This window comes from Tetrao urogallus, assembly GCF_951394365.1.
Source record: "Tetrao urogallus genome assembly, chromosome: 4".
Lineage (NCBI taxonomy): Eukaryota > Metazoa > Chordata > Aves > Galliformes > Phasianidae > Tetrao > Tetrao urogallus.
In genome coordinates, this window is record NC_136817.1 from 65,815,699 (window position 1) to 65,830,099 (window position 14,401).

Consider the following 14,401-nt stretch of genomic DNA (forward strand, 5'->3'; position numbering starts at 1 on the left):
GACTGGGGGAGTAAAATACCTCCCCCTGTAAGAGAAGAGCAAGTCTGAGACTACCTGATGAGACTCAGTGAGAATCAGTGTACGATTCGTAGGGACATGCACCTCATGTCATGAAGGAGCTGTGTGAGGTGGTTGCCAAGATTCTCTCCATCATAGTTAAAAAGCCATGGCTGTCAGGTGTAGTTGCCAGAGACTGGAGAGAAGGAAACATCACTCCCACTTTTAAGAATGGGAGAAAAGATACCTGGGGAACCACAGAGCAGTGAGCATTTTCACCGTGCCTGGGGAGATCATGGAGCAGATCCTCCCTGGAAGGCATATGCAAAATGAGGAGGTGATCTGAGACAGCCAGCATGTTTTCACCGAGGGCAGATTTAGCCCAACAAATCTGGTGGCCTTTTATGATGGAGTGATGGCATTGGTAGACAAAGGAAGGGTAACAGATGTCATCTACCTGTGTTCACCCTTAACAAGGAGATTTCAGATAGGAAAACTAGGAGAGAATTCCTACGCCCATGGACCCTGATCTGACACAAAGTTGTCTCAGCATGGTTTATAGTATCTTTCCAAAGGTTGCTTTTCTTCCTTTGGACCATTAGAGGGGTAGGTTGTAGCATGTTGAGTCTCCCTGCCCTCATGGAAATTGTCAATAAAAACAAACAGCTTGCAGAACGAGATAAAAATTACACTGGGGAAGATATTGGAAAATAGAAGGACTCTGGGACATCAGATCTGAGTATTGATGTGAGTGTTTTATTGGTGATCCATGGAAGGCTCAGCTGTCCAGCACAGCGGTGCCTTTTGCACGGCGGCACGGAGCTGCCCGGCTTCTTCGGGTCAGCGCTGTGCCCGCGGTCTGGCTGTGTCACAGCAGTGTGGGGCAGGAGCACATGTCAGGCCGCGGGAGGTGTGCAGTGCTGGTGGGCAGCACAGGAGGAGCAGCCAAACGGCGGCGCTGCATCCGGGCAGCTGTGTGTGCTGCTGGTGGGATCAGTGCGGTGCTGGAGGAGGACGCCTGTGTGCCTTCTGCTGAGCAGCGACGCAGCACTGCTTGCTTACGCTGAGCTTGGTCCTGCAAGCGATCGGCTTGTGGTGAGCGCGTGTGACGCGTGGCTGTGCTGATTGCAGCACTGCTGACCCTTCCTGCTCTTAGCATGGGAACATCTGACCAATTTAGCAAGGAGGAATCCGAAGCATCAATGAAGATTTCTGAATTTTCTCTTAAATCACAGTCTTGCACTTGCAGTTGAAGTTTGAAAACGGTAAATTGAAATACCGAGTACTACTTTTAGGCAGAGTCTGTGAAAGGCACTGTGTTGGCTGTAAGCTGACTTAAAGCCCTTCAGAATCAACCTGCCCATTTTACTTCTCTGTCTCTACTCATCATTTCTTCCAATGAATTACAAAGTTGAGCCAGAAATTTATCAGCAAATGCAGTTGTTGTGTAACAATCTCTCCTTCAGCATTAGTGCTGCTTGCTACAGAAATTAATGCAGCTAATGGATCTTCACTGGTAATCCTGACCAGTGTGAAAAGGCCAAAATGAATGGCTGAGTAATGTTTTGGATTCAAGCCATTTCAAACCCAAGATGGTGATATCAGGAGTCAACACAGTTTGTGATTTCTTGTCTGTTTATAATTTCTGTTAAGAAGTCCAATACTACCTGTATATAATTTGTTGTCTGTAAGTGCAGAATGTGATAAATATTTCTGAATCTACTGAGGAGGAAAATATGGAATAGAAAATTAACAGCGTTCCTACTGCATTCCCTGTGTCCTGGATACACAATGGCTGCATGAGGGCAGTAGGCAGGGAGCCCATTCCCCTGGGGCTGTGCTTTGTGGTGTGAGGCTGCAGGAACCTCTGCAGGCTGTCAGGTGCGACTTACTTTGGCAGTGTGTGATGGCGATGGTGATGGCAGTGAGGAGCAGGAGGCTGGTGCCAGCCACTCGTACCCAGAGGAAAATATTACAGATGGAATTCAGCGTGGTTTCGTTGCTTGTTCCTGCATGAAGTAAGAGAGGATAGAGGAAAGACTCAGCGGCAGACATCTCCCTGTGTCTTGAATAGCCTGAAGTCACCATAGACTTTAATTTGACCTCTTCTGATCAAAGCAGCACTGCTGGCAGAGCCCCTGCCTCCCCACAGCTGGGTTACCTGCATGTGGGCCCTGTTGCGAGTTGTCCTTCTTGGTGACCTGGCTGCTCTGGGTGGTGGCCGTGTGTGTGGTGGGTGCTGCTGTAGTTGTGACTGGAAAGAAGAAATCAGTGAATACAGTGAGGCACAACAGAAGAGCTGCCTCCAATCTGTGCCAGGACATGGCCAGAAGAGGAAGAACTTCTAGAGGGTCTCCTTTGACCAGTGATGGTTTCACATGCTGCCCAGCACTGGAAACAGAATTTGGACTCATAATTTCTTATCAGCCCCCTCCGAATGTGTCATCTCTGTTATACAATATGTCCTGAGAGTCACAGGGATTTTTTTAGTTTCTTTTTGAGGTGGTCTAAGGATATGGATTCTGTCAGGATGTAGAGGTCCAGGTGAGGTGAGGAAGGATGTGGTGGCTGTGGACTCTGTAACTCTCATCATTGTGAGGTACTGCTGGGATGGGAAGGACCTGCTGGGCTGTGCGACCACCTGTGTGTCTGGGCAGGGCCGGAACCGTGATCGGAGCTGATGGGCAGGGAGCCTCTCTGAGGAGGAGCAGTGCGTGTGTGATGAGACGGCTTGGCAAAGAAGCAGGGACATGGGGAGTGTGGGCGATGGGCGGATGGAGAAGGCAGGGGCAGGGGAGGTGGGTGTAAGCGAGGTGGGTGAAGCTGCTGCTGACCTGGGAAGAAGGCGGGTTGTCCAGAGCTGAAGTGCAGCACCTGGTTGATGTAGTTGATGCAGAAATAGGTGCCCTCATCCTGTGCCCTGAAGGACTTCACCACCAGTCTGAACGTGTCGTCCCTCAGGGATGCCTCAAACTGCGTAGATTTGTTGTCACCCCAATAATAGATGGTAGAGTACTATGGGAAGCAGGTGACAATGAAGTGAAGTCTCCCATCTTTCTCCAGGCGGATCCAGAAGAGGGGTGTGTTTCTCTGGTAACGCAGGCACTCCAGCTCCAGCCGCTGTCCCTCCTGGGGGTGCTTCAAATTCCTGTTGAGGAACCTGGCCTCCATCTTGTTCCTCTGTCCCTGGGCACCAGTGCAGCCTGTGGGCAGAAGTCGGCCATGTCCCCTCAGGTGCTGCTCAGAAGGAGCTCCCGGGGCCTTTGGGCAGGGCTCTTCCCCACCGGTGCGGTGCATGGCAGGCAGGCAGCCGGGCTGTGAGGTGAATGCTGAGGGAGAGCTTCGGCATCCAGCTCTCGAGATGGATGCTGCCCTTCAGAGCAGCCCTTCAGCTGCCTGCTTGGGGCTGCTGCCATTTCCCAGCTTCTTTGCCAGGTGCTTCCCCACTAACAGCTGCTACATGCCCCCTCTCTCCCCTTTCCCATCCCCTCCAGCATCCATCCCCCTTGCTGCGTAACGCACTGCAGTCCCACCACTCCCACTTCCCTGCGCAGTCACTGAGCAGCCCTAAATTCCGTTCTTCCCGCTTCCATACTCACAGAGCCCCAGGCTGAGCAGGAGGAGCAGTGCAGGAGACCCGGCCATGGTCCTCGGGGCGGTGCAGCGGAGCGCGGGTGATGTTTCTCACTGCACTTTGGAGGCAGCTTATGTAACTTATAGGAGAGGATGTGATGTCATCAGGACCCTCTGCTGTGAAGAGCTGGCATTCAGAAAAGAATGATTTCTGCAGCACTGCAGTTGTGTTTCAGAACTTGGGCTGATTCATCTTTACAGGGCTGTTTTTCGGTGTTCCACAGGAATTTTGCTGCAGTGTCTTCAGTTGTGATTCAGACATTGACAATGTTCATGCTTAGAATCAAATAAGCTGCCAACAACTGCTGTCTCTCAGCCATTTGGGGCACAATCATCATGTCCACTTTTGCAGATAACAAGGAGAAGTCCTGTGCCATTTTTGTGGATGGCAAGCTGTATTTTATGCAGTGGATTTTATTATGTTTTATTCTATTCTATTTTCAGATCGATCCGTGTGCACTTCTCATCTCATGGTCCATACACTGCTGCCATGTAGCTGAGTGCTTCAGCTCAGCTGTTCTCCAGATTTCTTCTTTATACGTTCTGTGCAGAAGCTGCTGTGTGCAGGGCAGGAGGTCTGTGATGTGGTAGCCATCACTACAGCCCCATGTCCCTGACTCATGCAGACTTTTTTTTTTTTAAATTCAAATTATTCTGGGTTTTTTTTTTGTTTTTTTGTTTTTTTGTTTTTTTTTTCCTACAAGCACAGGGACTTCCACCCTGCCAAAAAAGCCCAGAAAGGTCCTCAGCACTGAGGGCCCTTGCTGCTGCCTGCAGGTGACCACTCACGCATTGGTAAGTGCTGGGCTTCCTGCAGCTTTGCACATACAGCAGTGACAGTTTCCCTGGGCTGCTGTTATTTGTGTCTTCTGTTGTTATTTCCTGGCTCTCTGGTTATTTCTGATGTGTTGTTGTGTTTCTGTTTTGCAAATGTGCCCCCTGTTCCTGATGCCAGAATCCTGGCCCTGCTGTCTGATGGAAGTGCTGTTTGGTGAGAAATTGGGCCAAAATTGTCTGGTTATGGCTGGGCTCATTTCATTGGGCCTGAAAGCATTTGGGTGAGTAAGGAAAGCTGCTGTGAAGCCAGTTAGAGTGGGGTAACTGAGGTCAGCCAAGGGTCAACTGTGATGTTTCAGATCCACCTACATGAAGTTGTGCTGAGTGCTACCTGCCGAGGAGTGACCATCAGCAGCACTGATAGTGCAACTGAGAGAGCTGGAAAGGAGAGATGAGCTCTCAGGTTTGGAGATTCTTCCTGCCCTTAATAACAGAGGCATCATGATTTACTATTAGTAAAGGCTGTGGTGAAATTGATTTTTATTTGATTTATTTATGTTTGATAATTAATCAATGATGTATAGCTGTGGAGAGTGTATAAATTATTCTGGAGGGACTGGAGATTGTGACATGTTTTGGAATGGGCACAAGAGGTTGTGAGTTTGAGATGAATGATCTCGTTCTTTGCAGAGGGGAATTCAGTTGGAAAAGCTGGGAGAGATTTCCCACCAGGGATCCCTGCTCAGACAACCATATATTTTTCAATATAGCTGGGAGTTGACTTCTTTTATTTTAAACATTACTGTTGATTGTAGAATGCTCAGTCCCTGTGCCCCTGTGAGAACTATGAATGAATCCAAAGAACACACTGAGAGCGTTAAGAATTAGTTGGTTTTAATCGGGAGTACTTCAGAAGTGGGAGGTGGGCTATGAGAGCTGAGTTTTGGGTGTGATTGAGCGTGCGATCCTGAGCAGGATCAGCCAAACAGCGGCGCTGCATCAGGGCAGCTGTGTGTGCTGCTGGTGGGATCAGTGCGGTGCTGGAGGAGGACGCCTGTGTGCCTTCTGCTGAGCAGCGACGCAGCACTGCTTGCTTACGCTGAGCTTGGTCCTGCAAGCGATCGGCTTGTGGTGAGCGCGTGTGACGTGTGGCTGTGCTGATTGCAGCACTGCTGACCCTTCCTGCTCTTGGCATGAGAACATCTGACCAATTTAGCAAGGAGGAATCCGAAGCATCAATGAAGATTTCTGAATTTTCTCTTAAATCACAATCCTGCTTTTGAAATTGAGGTTTGACAACAATGAAGAAGAATACAGAATTCTGCCTTAAGGGAGATTCTGTGAAAGGCACTGTGTTGGCTCTAAGTTGACTTTGAGCTCTCCAGGCTCGACCTGCCTTTATGATACTCCTCCCCATTTTGCTTCTCTGTCTCTACTCATCATTTCTTCCAATGAATTACAACGTTGAGCCAGAAATTTATCAGCAAATGCAGTTGTTGTGTAACAATCTGTCCTTCAGCATTAGTGCTGCATGCTGGGGAAATTAATGCAGCTAATGGATCTTCACTGGTAATCCTGACCAGTGTGAAAAGGCCAAAATAAGCGGTTGAATAACGTTTTGGATTCAGGCAATTTCAACCCCAGTATGATGATATCAGGATGGCCGAGTCAACGCAGTTTGTGATTTCTTGTCTGTTTATAATTTCTGTTAAGAAGTCCAATACTACCTGTATATAATTTGTTGTCTGTAAGTGCAGAATGTGATAAATATTTCTGAATCTAAAGCTAGTGAGGAGGAAAATATGGAATAGGAAATTAACAGCGTTCCTACTGCATTCCCTGTCTCCTGGCTATGAAATGGCTGCATGAGGGCAGTAGGCAGGGAGCCCATTCCCCTGGGGGAGCGGGCTGTGCTCTGTGGTGTGAGGCTGCAGGAACCTCTGCAGGGTGTTAGCTGTAAGGTGCGACTTACTTTGGCAGTGTGTGATGGTGATGGTGATGGCAGTGAGGAGCAGGAGGGAGGTGACAGCCAGGTTAATCCACATGACCTTTTTGCAATAGAATCTTGGTATGTTATCATTACTTATTCCTGCAGAAAGAAAGGAGAGATAAGAAAGAGGGAAGGCCCAACAGCAGACATCTCCCTGCATCCTGAAAAGGCTGCAGCCAGCATAGACTTTAATTTGACCTCTTCTGATCAAAGCAGCACTGCTGGCAGAGCCCCTGCCTCCCCACAGCTGGGTTACCTGCATGTGGGCCCTGTTGTGAGTTGTCTTTCGTGGTGACCTGGCTGCTCTGGGTGGTGGCCGTGTGTGTGGTGGGTGCTGCTGTAGTTGTGACTGGAAAGAAGAAACACGTGAATACAGTGAGGCACAACAGAAGAGCTGCCTCCAATCTGTGCCAGGACATGGCCAGAAGAGGAAGAACTTCTAGAGGGTCTCCTTTGACCAGTGATGGTTTCACATGCTGCCCAGCACTGGAAACAGAATTTGGACTCATAATTTCTTATCAGCCCCTCCGAATGTGTCATCTCTGTTATAAAATTTGTCCTGAGAGTCACAGGGATTTTTTTAGTTTCTTTTTGAGGTGGTCTAAGGATATGGATTCTGTCAGGATGTAGAGGTCCAGGTGAGGTGAGGAAGGATGTGGTGGCTGTGGACTCTGTAACTCTCATCATTGTGAGGTTCTGAGGGGATGGGGAGGAGCTGCGGGGCAGTGTGACCATGAGCCGGGCTGGTGGGCAGGGAGCCTCTATGGGGAGGAGCAGTGCGTGTGTGATGAGACGGCTTGGCAAAGAAGCAGGGACATGGGGAGTGTGGGCGATGGGCGGATGGAGAAGGCAGGGGCAGGGGAGGTGGGTGTAAGCGAGGTGGGTGAAGCTGCTGCTGACCTGGGAAGAAGGCGGGTTGTCCAGAGCTGAAGTGCAGCACCGGGTTGATGTAGTTGACGCAGAAATAGGTGCCCTCATCCTGCGTTGTGAAGTTCTTCACCACCAGCCGATAGGAGCTTCCTCTCCATAACACCTCAAAGTTTGGTGCTGTTTTCTCACTCTCCTGCAAGGTGGTAGAGTAGGAATGGGTACTGGAGATGAAGTGAAGGTTCCCACTCTTGTCCAGGCGGATCCAGAAGAGGGGTCTGTTTCTCTCATTACGCAGGCACTCCAGCTCCAGCTGCTGTCGCTCCGTGGGGTGCTTCATTTTCCTGTTGAGGAACGTGGCCTCCATTGTGTTCCTCTGTCCCTGGGCACCGGTGCAGCCTGTGGGCAGAAGTCGGCCATGTCCCCTCAGGTGCTGCTCAGGAAGAGCTCCTGGGGCCTTTGGGCAGGGCTCTTCTCCACAGGTGCGATGCATGGCAGGCAGGCAGCTGGGCTGTGAGGTGGATGCAAACGCGTGGGTGCTGTGCTGGAGTCCCTGGGAACCCAGCGTTGAGAGCGCCGTGCTTTTGAGATGGATGCTGTCTTTCACAGAGGCCCTCCAGCTGCCTGCTCGGGGCTGCTGCCATTTCCCAGTTTCTTTGCCAGGTGATTCCCCTCTAACAACTGCTACATGCCCCCTCTCTCTCCATCCCCTTCCCCTCCAGGAACACCTGTCTGAACAGGCTCTGTTCCTGCTTGTCCCACTGCTCCCGCTTTCCTGCGCAGTCACTGAGCAGCCCTGAATTGCATCCTTCCCGCTTCCATACTCACAGAGCCCCAGGCTGAGCAGGAGGAGCAGTGCAGGAGACCCGGCCATGGTCCTCGGGGCGGTGCAGCGGAGCGCGGGTGATGTTTCTCACTGCACTTTGGAGGCAGCTTATGTAACTTATAGGAGAGGATGTGATGTCATCAGGACCCTCTGCTGTGAAGAGCCATTGTTCAGCCTCTCATGTGAAACACAGTGAGAAAAGATTTCCGCAGCACTTCATTGTGATCCAGAACTTGGGCTCATTTATCGTGACAGCGTTGTTTTTAATGGTGCCTCAGGGATTTTGCTGCAGTGTCTTCAGTTGAGATTAGATTGGCAGTGATCCTTATCGAAATTGGGTGAACCTCCACAGGCTGATATTTCCCACTCACTTCACATCCAGGTCTGCAGAAAACAAGGACAAGACTGGGGCCATGGGTATGGACATCTTGTTGTTTTTCTTAGGGAGATTGTATTTTATTTTATTCAAGTTACAGGCTAAAGAATACCTGGGAATGGGTTACAGCACCTATCCATCTGCATGTTATCTCAGAATCTGTGCACTGCTGACATGTAGCTGAGTTCTGCAGCTCAGCTGGTCTCTGCATCTCTTTCTGGTTTCTCTGCAGAAGCTGCTGTGTGCAAGGCAGGAGCTCTGTGGTATGGCATTGGTCAAGACAGCCATCTGTCCCAGTAGTATGCTGAGTTTATGTCTTTGATAATATCCTTTGGGTTTTCTTCTTCAACCACAGGCGCTTCCGCCCTTTCTAGAGTAAAGAACAACCGTCCCACTGTACCTGTTTTAACACTCCGAGGCTGCCCGCTGTCTGTCAGTGACCTCACACACTGCTAAGCATTTTGTCTTCCTGCAGCTTTGCACATACAGTCACAACAGTTCCTTGAGGCTGGTGTTATTTGCTTCTTCCCTGGGGACTTCCTGGCTTTCCTGCTATGTTTTGACAACGTGTGAGGCACTGTTCTATTAGCTTTGCAAGAAAACCCTCTGGATGTTAACAAGCCAGGCAGTTCTGACTGCTGGAACCACTGTTGTGTGAGCAAATGAGCGGAAAGTGTTTGGGAAGTGGGCTCATCTCATTGAGCCTCCAAGCACTGTGGTGAGAGCAGAAAGCCGGAGTGAGGCCTGCTGAGGTCTGTGAAACAGAAGGAAAAGGGTATTATGAGGCTGTAAGACATGTGATGTTGGCTTGAAGTTGATCAGATGTGTTGCAAAAAGAAGAGAAAGAGGGTTAATCTATTACAGAACACAACTAGATCCTTGAAATCCCATCAAGCACGTCAGAACTGTGGACTCCTAGGCCTCCATCCATTTCCCAGCAAGACACGTGTGTTATACTGCTTGTGTAGGCTCTTCCTGTTGTCAATTTCTTCTCCTCAACCAAAGCAGAATCCATGCTGCCTTTGCAATGGGATGAGGAGCTGAACCGATGGCCATGCCTTGTGGATGGCTGTTGTTGTCCCGTATTTTGTGAGGTGCTGAAGCAATCTGCTTCTGCCTTTCACTGGGATTGTGACCAAAGTAGGAAAATTCCTGATTTCTGAGGTTCAGAATGGTTGATCTGGGAGGGGAGCTGTTGGCAAATGAGGATGTTTGCACGTTTCTGGGACTGGATTCTCTCCCTGCCATGGAGCACGGTTGCCTACCCACGGCATCTCGTGTTCAGAGTCGTGTGAGGAGAAGCTCTACAGCTGGACTGCAGGATAAGCCAGGAAGGGCTATTGCCTGCCTCAGTGTGGATGTCTTTGTTCCCTCTTTTCTCCCTGTGACAGTGTGATTCTACTGTGGGTCATTCCCAGCTACCTAACAGGTACCCAGAAGTTCCCCTCCTAAACACAGAGCTGCCCTTCCTCTTGGTCCTCGTGGCTCACAGATGGAGCTGGTTTCCGCAGGAGGCCACTAGCCTCAGTGCTTGCTGTGGGGCTTTCAGTTGAAAAGGCTGGGAGAGATTTCCCACCATGGATCCCTGCTCAGACAACCATATATATTTCAATGTAGTTCGGACTGGATATTTTTCTTTTTTTGAAGCAATAGTGCTGTTGATTGTAGCATGTTCAGTCGTTCTGCCCCTCTGGAAATTGTGAATGAAACCAAAGATCACTTTGAGAGCATTAAGAGTTAGAAGTGTTTATTTGGGAAGACCTTGGAAGTGAGAGGGAGGTTGGCTATGAGAGCTGAGTTTTGGCTGTGACTGAGGGTGTGATCCTGAGCAGGAGCAGCCAAACGGCGGCGCTGCATCCGGGCAGCTGTGTGTGCTGCTGGTGGGATCAGTGCGGTGCTGGAGGAGGACGCCTGTGTGCCTTCTGCTGAGCAGCGACGCAGCACTGCTTGCTTACGCTGAGCTTGGTCCTGCAAGCGATCGGCTTGTGGTGAGCGCGTGTGACGCGTGGCTGTGCTGATTGCGGCACTGCTGACCCTTCCTGCTCTTAGCATGGGAACATCTGATCTCATTAGCAAGGAGGAATCCGAAGCATCAATGAAGATTTCTGAATTTAGTCTCAAACCACAATCTTTTTTTTCTATTGTAAGGTGGAAATGGAAAATGTTGTGACTCAACCATACCTAGTTCAGCCTTTTGGGAGAGTCTCTGCAAGGCCCTGTGCTGCTCTGGTGGCTCAGTGCTGCCTTAGAGCAGCTCCATATCCATCCCCCGAACCATATTCTTCCCTGTTGTGGCATCTCTATCACTACCTCAGGGTGCATTCAGCTGATCGCAATGTTGAGCCAGGAATTTCAGCAGAAAATCCAGTTTGTGTTCTGGTACTTACACCAGGTTCAGAATAGTATAGGCAATGCAGTTTGGTAGAGGAAGATGTCTGTGTTTGTAATTTCTTGTCTGACATTGAAGAATGTGGTAAATATTCTAATCCTGGAGGTAAGGATAATTTGGAAAAGGATTTTAAAAGGATGTCCTTCAGGATTCCCTATGTCCTGGATGTGCAATGGCTGCATGAGGGCAGTAGGCAGGGAGCCCATTCCCCTGGGGGAGCGGGCTGTGCTCTGTGGTGTGAGGCTGCAGGAACCTCTGCAGGGTGCCAGGGTGCGACTTACTTTGGCAGTGTGTGATGGTGATGGTGAAGGCAGTGAGGAGCAGGAGGCTGGTGCCAGCCACTCGAACCCAGAGGAAAATATTACAGATGGAATTCAGCGTGGTTTCATTGCTTGTTCCTGCATGAAGAAAGAGAGGATAGAGCAAAGACTCAGCTGCAGACATCTCTCTGTGTCTTGAATGGCCTGAAGTCAGCACAGACTTCAATTTGGCCTCTTCTGATCAAAGCAGCACTGCTGACAGAGCCCCTGCCTCCACAAAGCTGGGTTACCTGTATCTGGGCCCTGTTGCGAGTTGTCCTTCTTGGTGACCTGGCTGCTGTGGGTGTGATGTGTTCTGCTGCTGTTGTGAGTGGAAGGAAATACGGATGAATACAGTGAGATACAAGAAAACAGCCTTCTCCCACTCCTACCAGGCCATAGAACCTGTGGCCAGCATAGGGGGGTACTTCATACAGCTCATTTTGGGCTGTGACACTGTGCCCTGACACTGTGATGTGAGGTCTGCTTGCATTGCTGAGCTGCCCAGCCAGGAAACCTGAGGGCTGTGGGCTCAGAAATTCTTTCCAGCACCTTCAGAAATTCTGAGCTCTTTAGGTGGTTTCATCCCCTCATTGGCAGCTCTCTGAGAAAGATTAGAATTTTCTCTTCTTCTGACATCCCAAAATGCCTGCAGTTGGCACAGCCTTGAATTCATGCTGTTCCAAGCAATTCAGCACTGCAGGCAGAGCCCCTGCCTCCCCATGTCGGGGCTGCTGTTGTTGTGACTGGAAAAAAGAAATAAATGAATACAGTGAGGCAGAACAGAAGAGCTTCCTCTTGTATGTACCAGGACACAGCTGGAATAGGAAATACTTTTATAGGGTCTGATTTAACCAGTGATGGTTTCACATGCTGTCCAGCCCTGGAAACAGAAGGATTTGGGCTCATAATTTCTTATCAGCCCACTCAGTATGTGTGAATTCTTTATTATCTCTGTTGTAAAACATGTTCTGAGAGACGTGGGGATTTCTGAGTTTCTATTTGAGGTGCTGTAAGAATATGGAAGCAGCTGGGAGTTAGAGGTGCAGGTGAAGTGAGGAAGGATGTGGCGGCTGTGGACTTTCCTCAGAGGTGCCTCTGGGGCTGTGGACCACCTGTGTGTCTGGGCAGGGCCAGTACCGCGAGCGGAGCTGGAGGGCAGGGAGCCTCTATGGGGAGGAGCAGTGCGTGTGTGATGAGACGGCTTGGCAAAGAAGCAGGGACACGGGGAGCGTGGGCGATGGGCGGATGGAGAAGGCAGGGGCAGGGGAGGTGGGTGTAAGCGAGGTGGGTGAAGCTGCTGCTGACCTGGGAAGAAGGCGGGTTGTCCAGAGCTGAAGTGCAGCACCTGGTTGATGTTGCTGGTGCAGAAATAGGTCCCTTCATCCTGTGCTGTGAAGCTCTTCACCACCAGCCTGTAGGTGTAGCCTGTCAATGATGCCTCATAGCGCAGAGATGTTGTCTTGCTCTCTGGGTAGGTGGTCCGGGAAAGCACGGAAATGTAGACGATGACGTGAAGTTTCCCATCCTTGTCCTGTCGGACCCAGGAGACACCGCTCTCCCTGTTGTAAGGCCAGCACTCCAGCTCCAGCCGCTGTCCCTGCTGGGGGTGCTTCAAATTCCTGTTGAGGAACCTGGCCTCCATCCTGTTCCTCTGTCCCTGGGCACCGGTGCAGCCTGTGGGCAGAAGTCGGCCATGTCCCCTCAGGTGCTGCTCAGGAAGAGCTCCCGGGGCCTTTGGGCAGGGCTCTTTCCCGCTGGTGCGGTGCGTGGCAGGCAGGCAGCCAGGCTGTGAGGTGGATGCGAAGAGAGGGCCTCAGCATCCAGCACGCTTGGGTGCTGTGCTGGAATCCCTGTGGACTCAGCATTGTGAGCACCAGGCTCTCAAGATGGATGCTGCCCTTCAGAGCAGCCCTTCAGCTGCCTGCTCGGGGCTGCTGCCATTTCCCAGCTTCTTTGCCAGGTGATTCCCCACTGACATCTGCTACATGCCCCCTCTCTCCCCTTCCCCATCCCCTCTATTAACACCTGTCTGAACAGGCTCTGTTCCTGCTGCTTATTGCACGGCAGTCCCACCTCTCCCGCTTCCCTGCGCAGTCACTGAGCAGCCCTGAATTCAGTCCTATGGCTTTGCCCTTTCTTTTCCCATGGTCCGTTTTGCCCAGTTTCTTGGCTGTGCTGCAAGGGGAATGCCTTCACCCATTGTCCTCCTTCCTCCCAGCACAGGTGCCCCGTAAGCCGCTTCCATACTCACAGAGCCCCAGGCTGAGCAGGAGGAGCAGTGCAGGAGACCCGGCCATGGTCCTCGGGGCGGTGCAGCGGAGCGCGGGTGATGTTTCTCACTGCACTTTGGAGGCAGCTTATGTAACTTATAGGAGAGGATGTGATGTCATCAGGACCCTCTGCTGTGAAGGTCCAAGGTTCAGTAAAGAAAGATTTCTGAAGAACTCCAGTAGAGATCCAGAACTCGGGCTGTGTTCTGTTATAACACTGTTTTTAATGGATTTTGTAGCCGTGAGTTCAGCTGATGTTCAGACTGGCAACAGTTCTTGAAATTTAGTCATCCATTCTAGACTACTTTCTCTCAGCCATTTGGAGCACTCACAAACATCCACACCTACACAAAATGGGACAAGTTCCATGATGTGGAGTCCGGCCCCAGGCTACATTTCTTGACCAAGGCTCTGCCACCTTCACTTGCTCATGCATCTGTGGTCCGGTGTGGATGTCAAGGCATGCTGTTTTCTTACAGAGCAAACAAGAAGTGGGAATGTTTTACAGCATGTATTCATATGCAGTCTTGATTTCTGAGTCCACGTATTGCTGACATGTAGCTGACTTCTCCAGCCCTGTTCTTCTTTGCAATTGTTCTGCAAATGCTGCTTTGTGCAAGGCAGGTCTGTGATGTGAAGCCCATCCAAAAAGCCACATGTCCCAGTGGCATGCAAATTTTTACTTTTTTTTTCAAAGCAGACTTTTTGTGGCTTTATTTTACAACCACCAGGACCTCCACCCTGACTAATATACGTGTCAATATTCATTGCCTTTGATGTTACCTTAGGTGACCACTCACACATTGGTAAGTGCTGCAGGTTTGCCCACACAGTACTGATAATTTCCCTGGGCTGGTGTTATTTGTGTCTTCTGTTGTTATTTCCTGGCTCTACTGTTATTTGAGATGTGTTGCTGTGTTCCTCTTTTGCAAATGTGCCCCCTGTTCCTGGAAGCCAGAATCCAGGCACTGCTG

At 50.3% G+C, this 14,401-nt stretch overlaps 2 protein-coding genes and 1 pseudogene across 3 annotated transcripts; all 3 read right to left on the reverse strand.

Moving 5' to 3' along the window:
• Positions 1 to 173: 173 nt before the first annotated feature.
• Positions 174 to 3,642, reverse strand: LOC306945450 (T-cell surface glycoprotein CD8 alpha chain-like; annotated as a pseudogene). Its single transcript has 5 exons — positions 3,597 to 3,642; positions 2,832 to 3,200; positions 2,159 to 2,251; positions 1,763 to 2,006; positions 174 to 193 (listed from the first exon to the last, which is right to left on the reverse strand). The product of its transcript is annotated as a T-cell surface glycoprotein CD8 alpha chain-like (transcript).
• A 2,317-nt stretch (positions 3,643 to 5,959) lies between these two features.
• Positions 5,960 to 8,138, reverse strand: LOC306945451 (uncharacterized protein; the record flags this gene model as incomplete). Its single annotated transcript, XM_079534173.1, has 5 exons — positions 5,960 to 5,982; positions 6,380 to 6,496; positions 6,654 to 6,746; positions 7,298 to 7,663; positions 8,093 to 8,138. The coding sequence occupies 5 exons, from the start codon at positions 8,136 to 8,138 to the stop codon at positions 5,960 to 5,962; spliced, it is 645 nt and encodes a 214-aa protein (XP_079390299.1).
• A 319-nt stretch (positions 8,139 to 8,457) lies between these two features.
• Positions 8,458 to 13,454, reverse strand: LOC306945452 (T-cell surface glycoprotein CD8 alpha chain-like; the record flags this gene model as incomplete). Its single annotated transcript, XM_079534174.1, has 5 exons — positions 8,458 to 8,474; positions 11,137 to 11,253; positions 11,871 to 11,900; positions 12,463 to 12,831; positions 13,409 to 13,454. The coding sequence occupies 5 exons, from the start codon at positions 13,452 to 13,454 to the stop codon at positions 8,458 to 8,460; spliced, it is 579 nt and encodes a 192-aa protein (XP_079390300.1).
• Between the last annotated feature and the right edge of the window lie 947 nt (positions 13,455 to 14,401).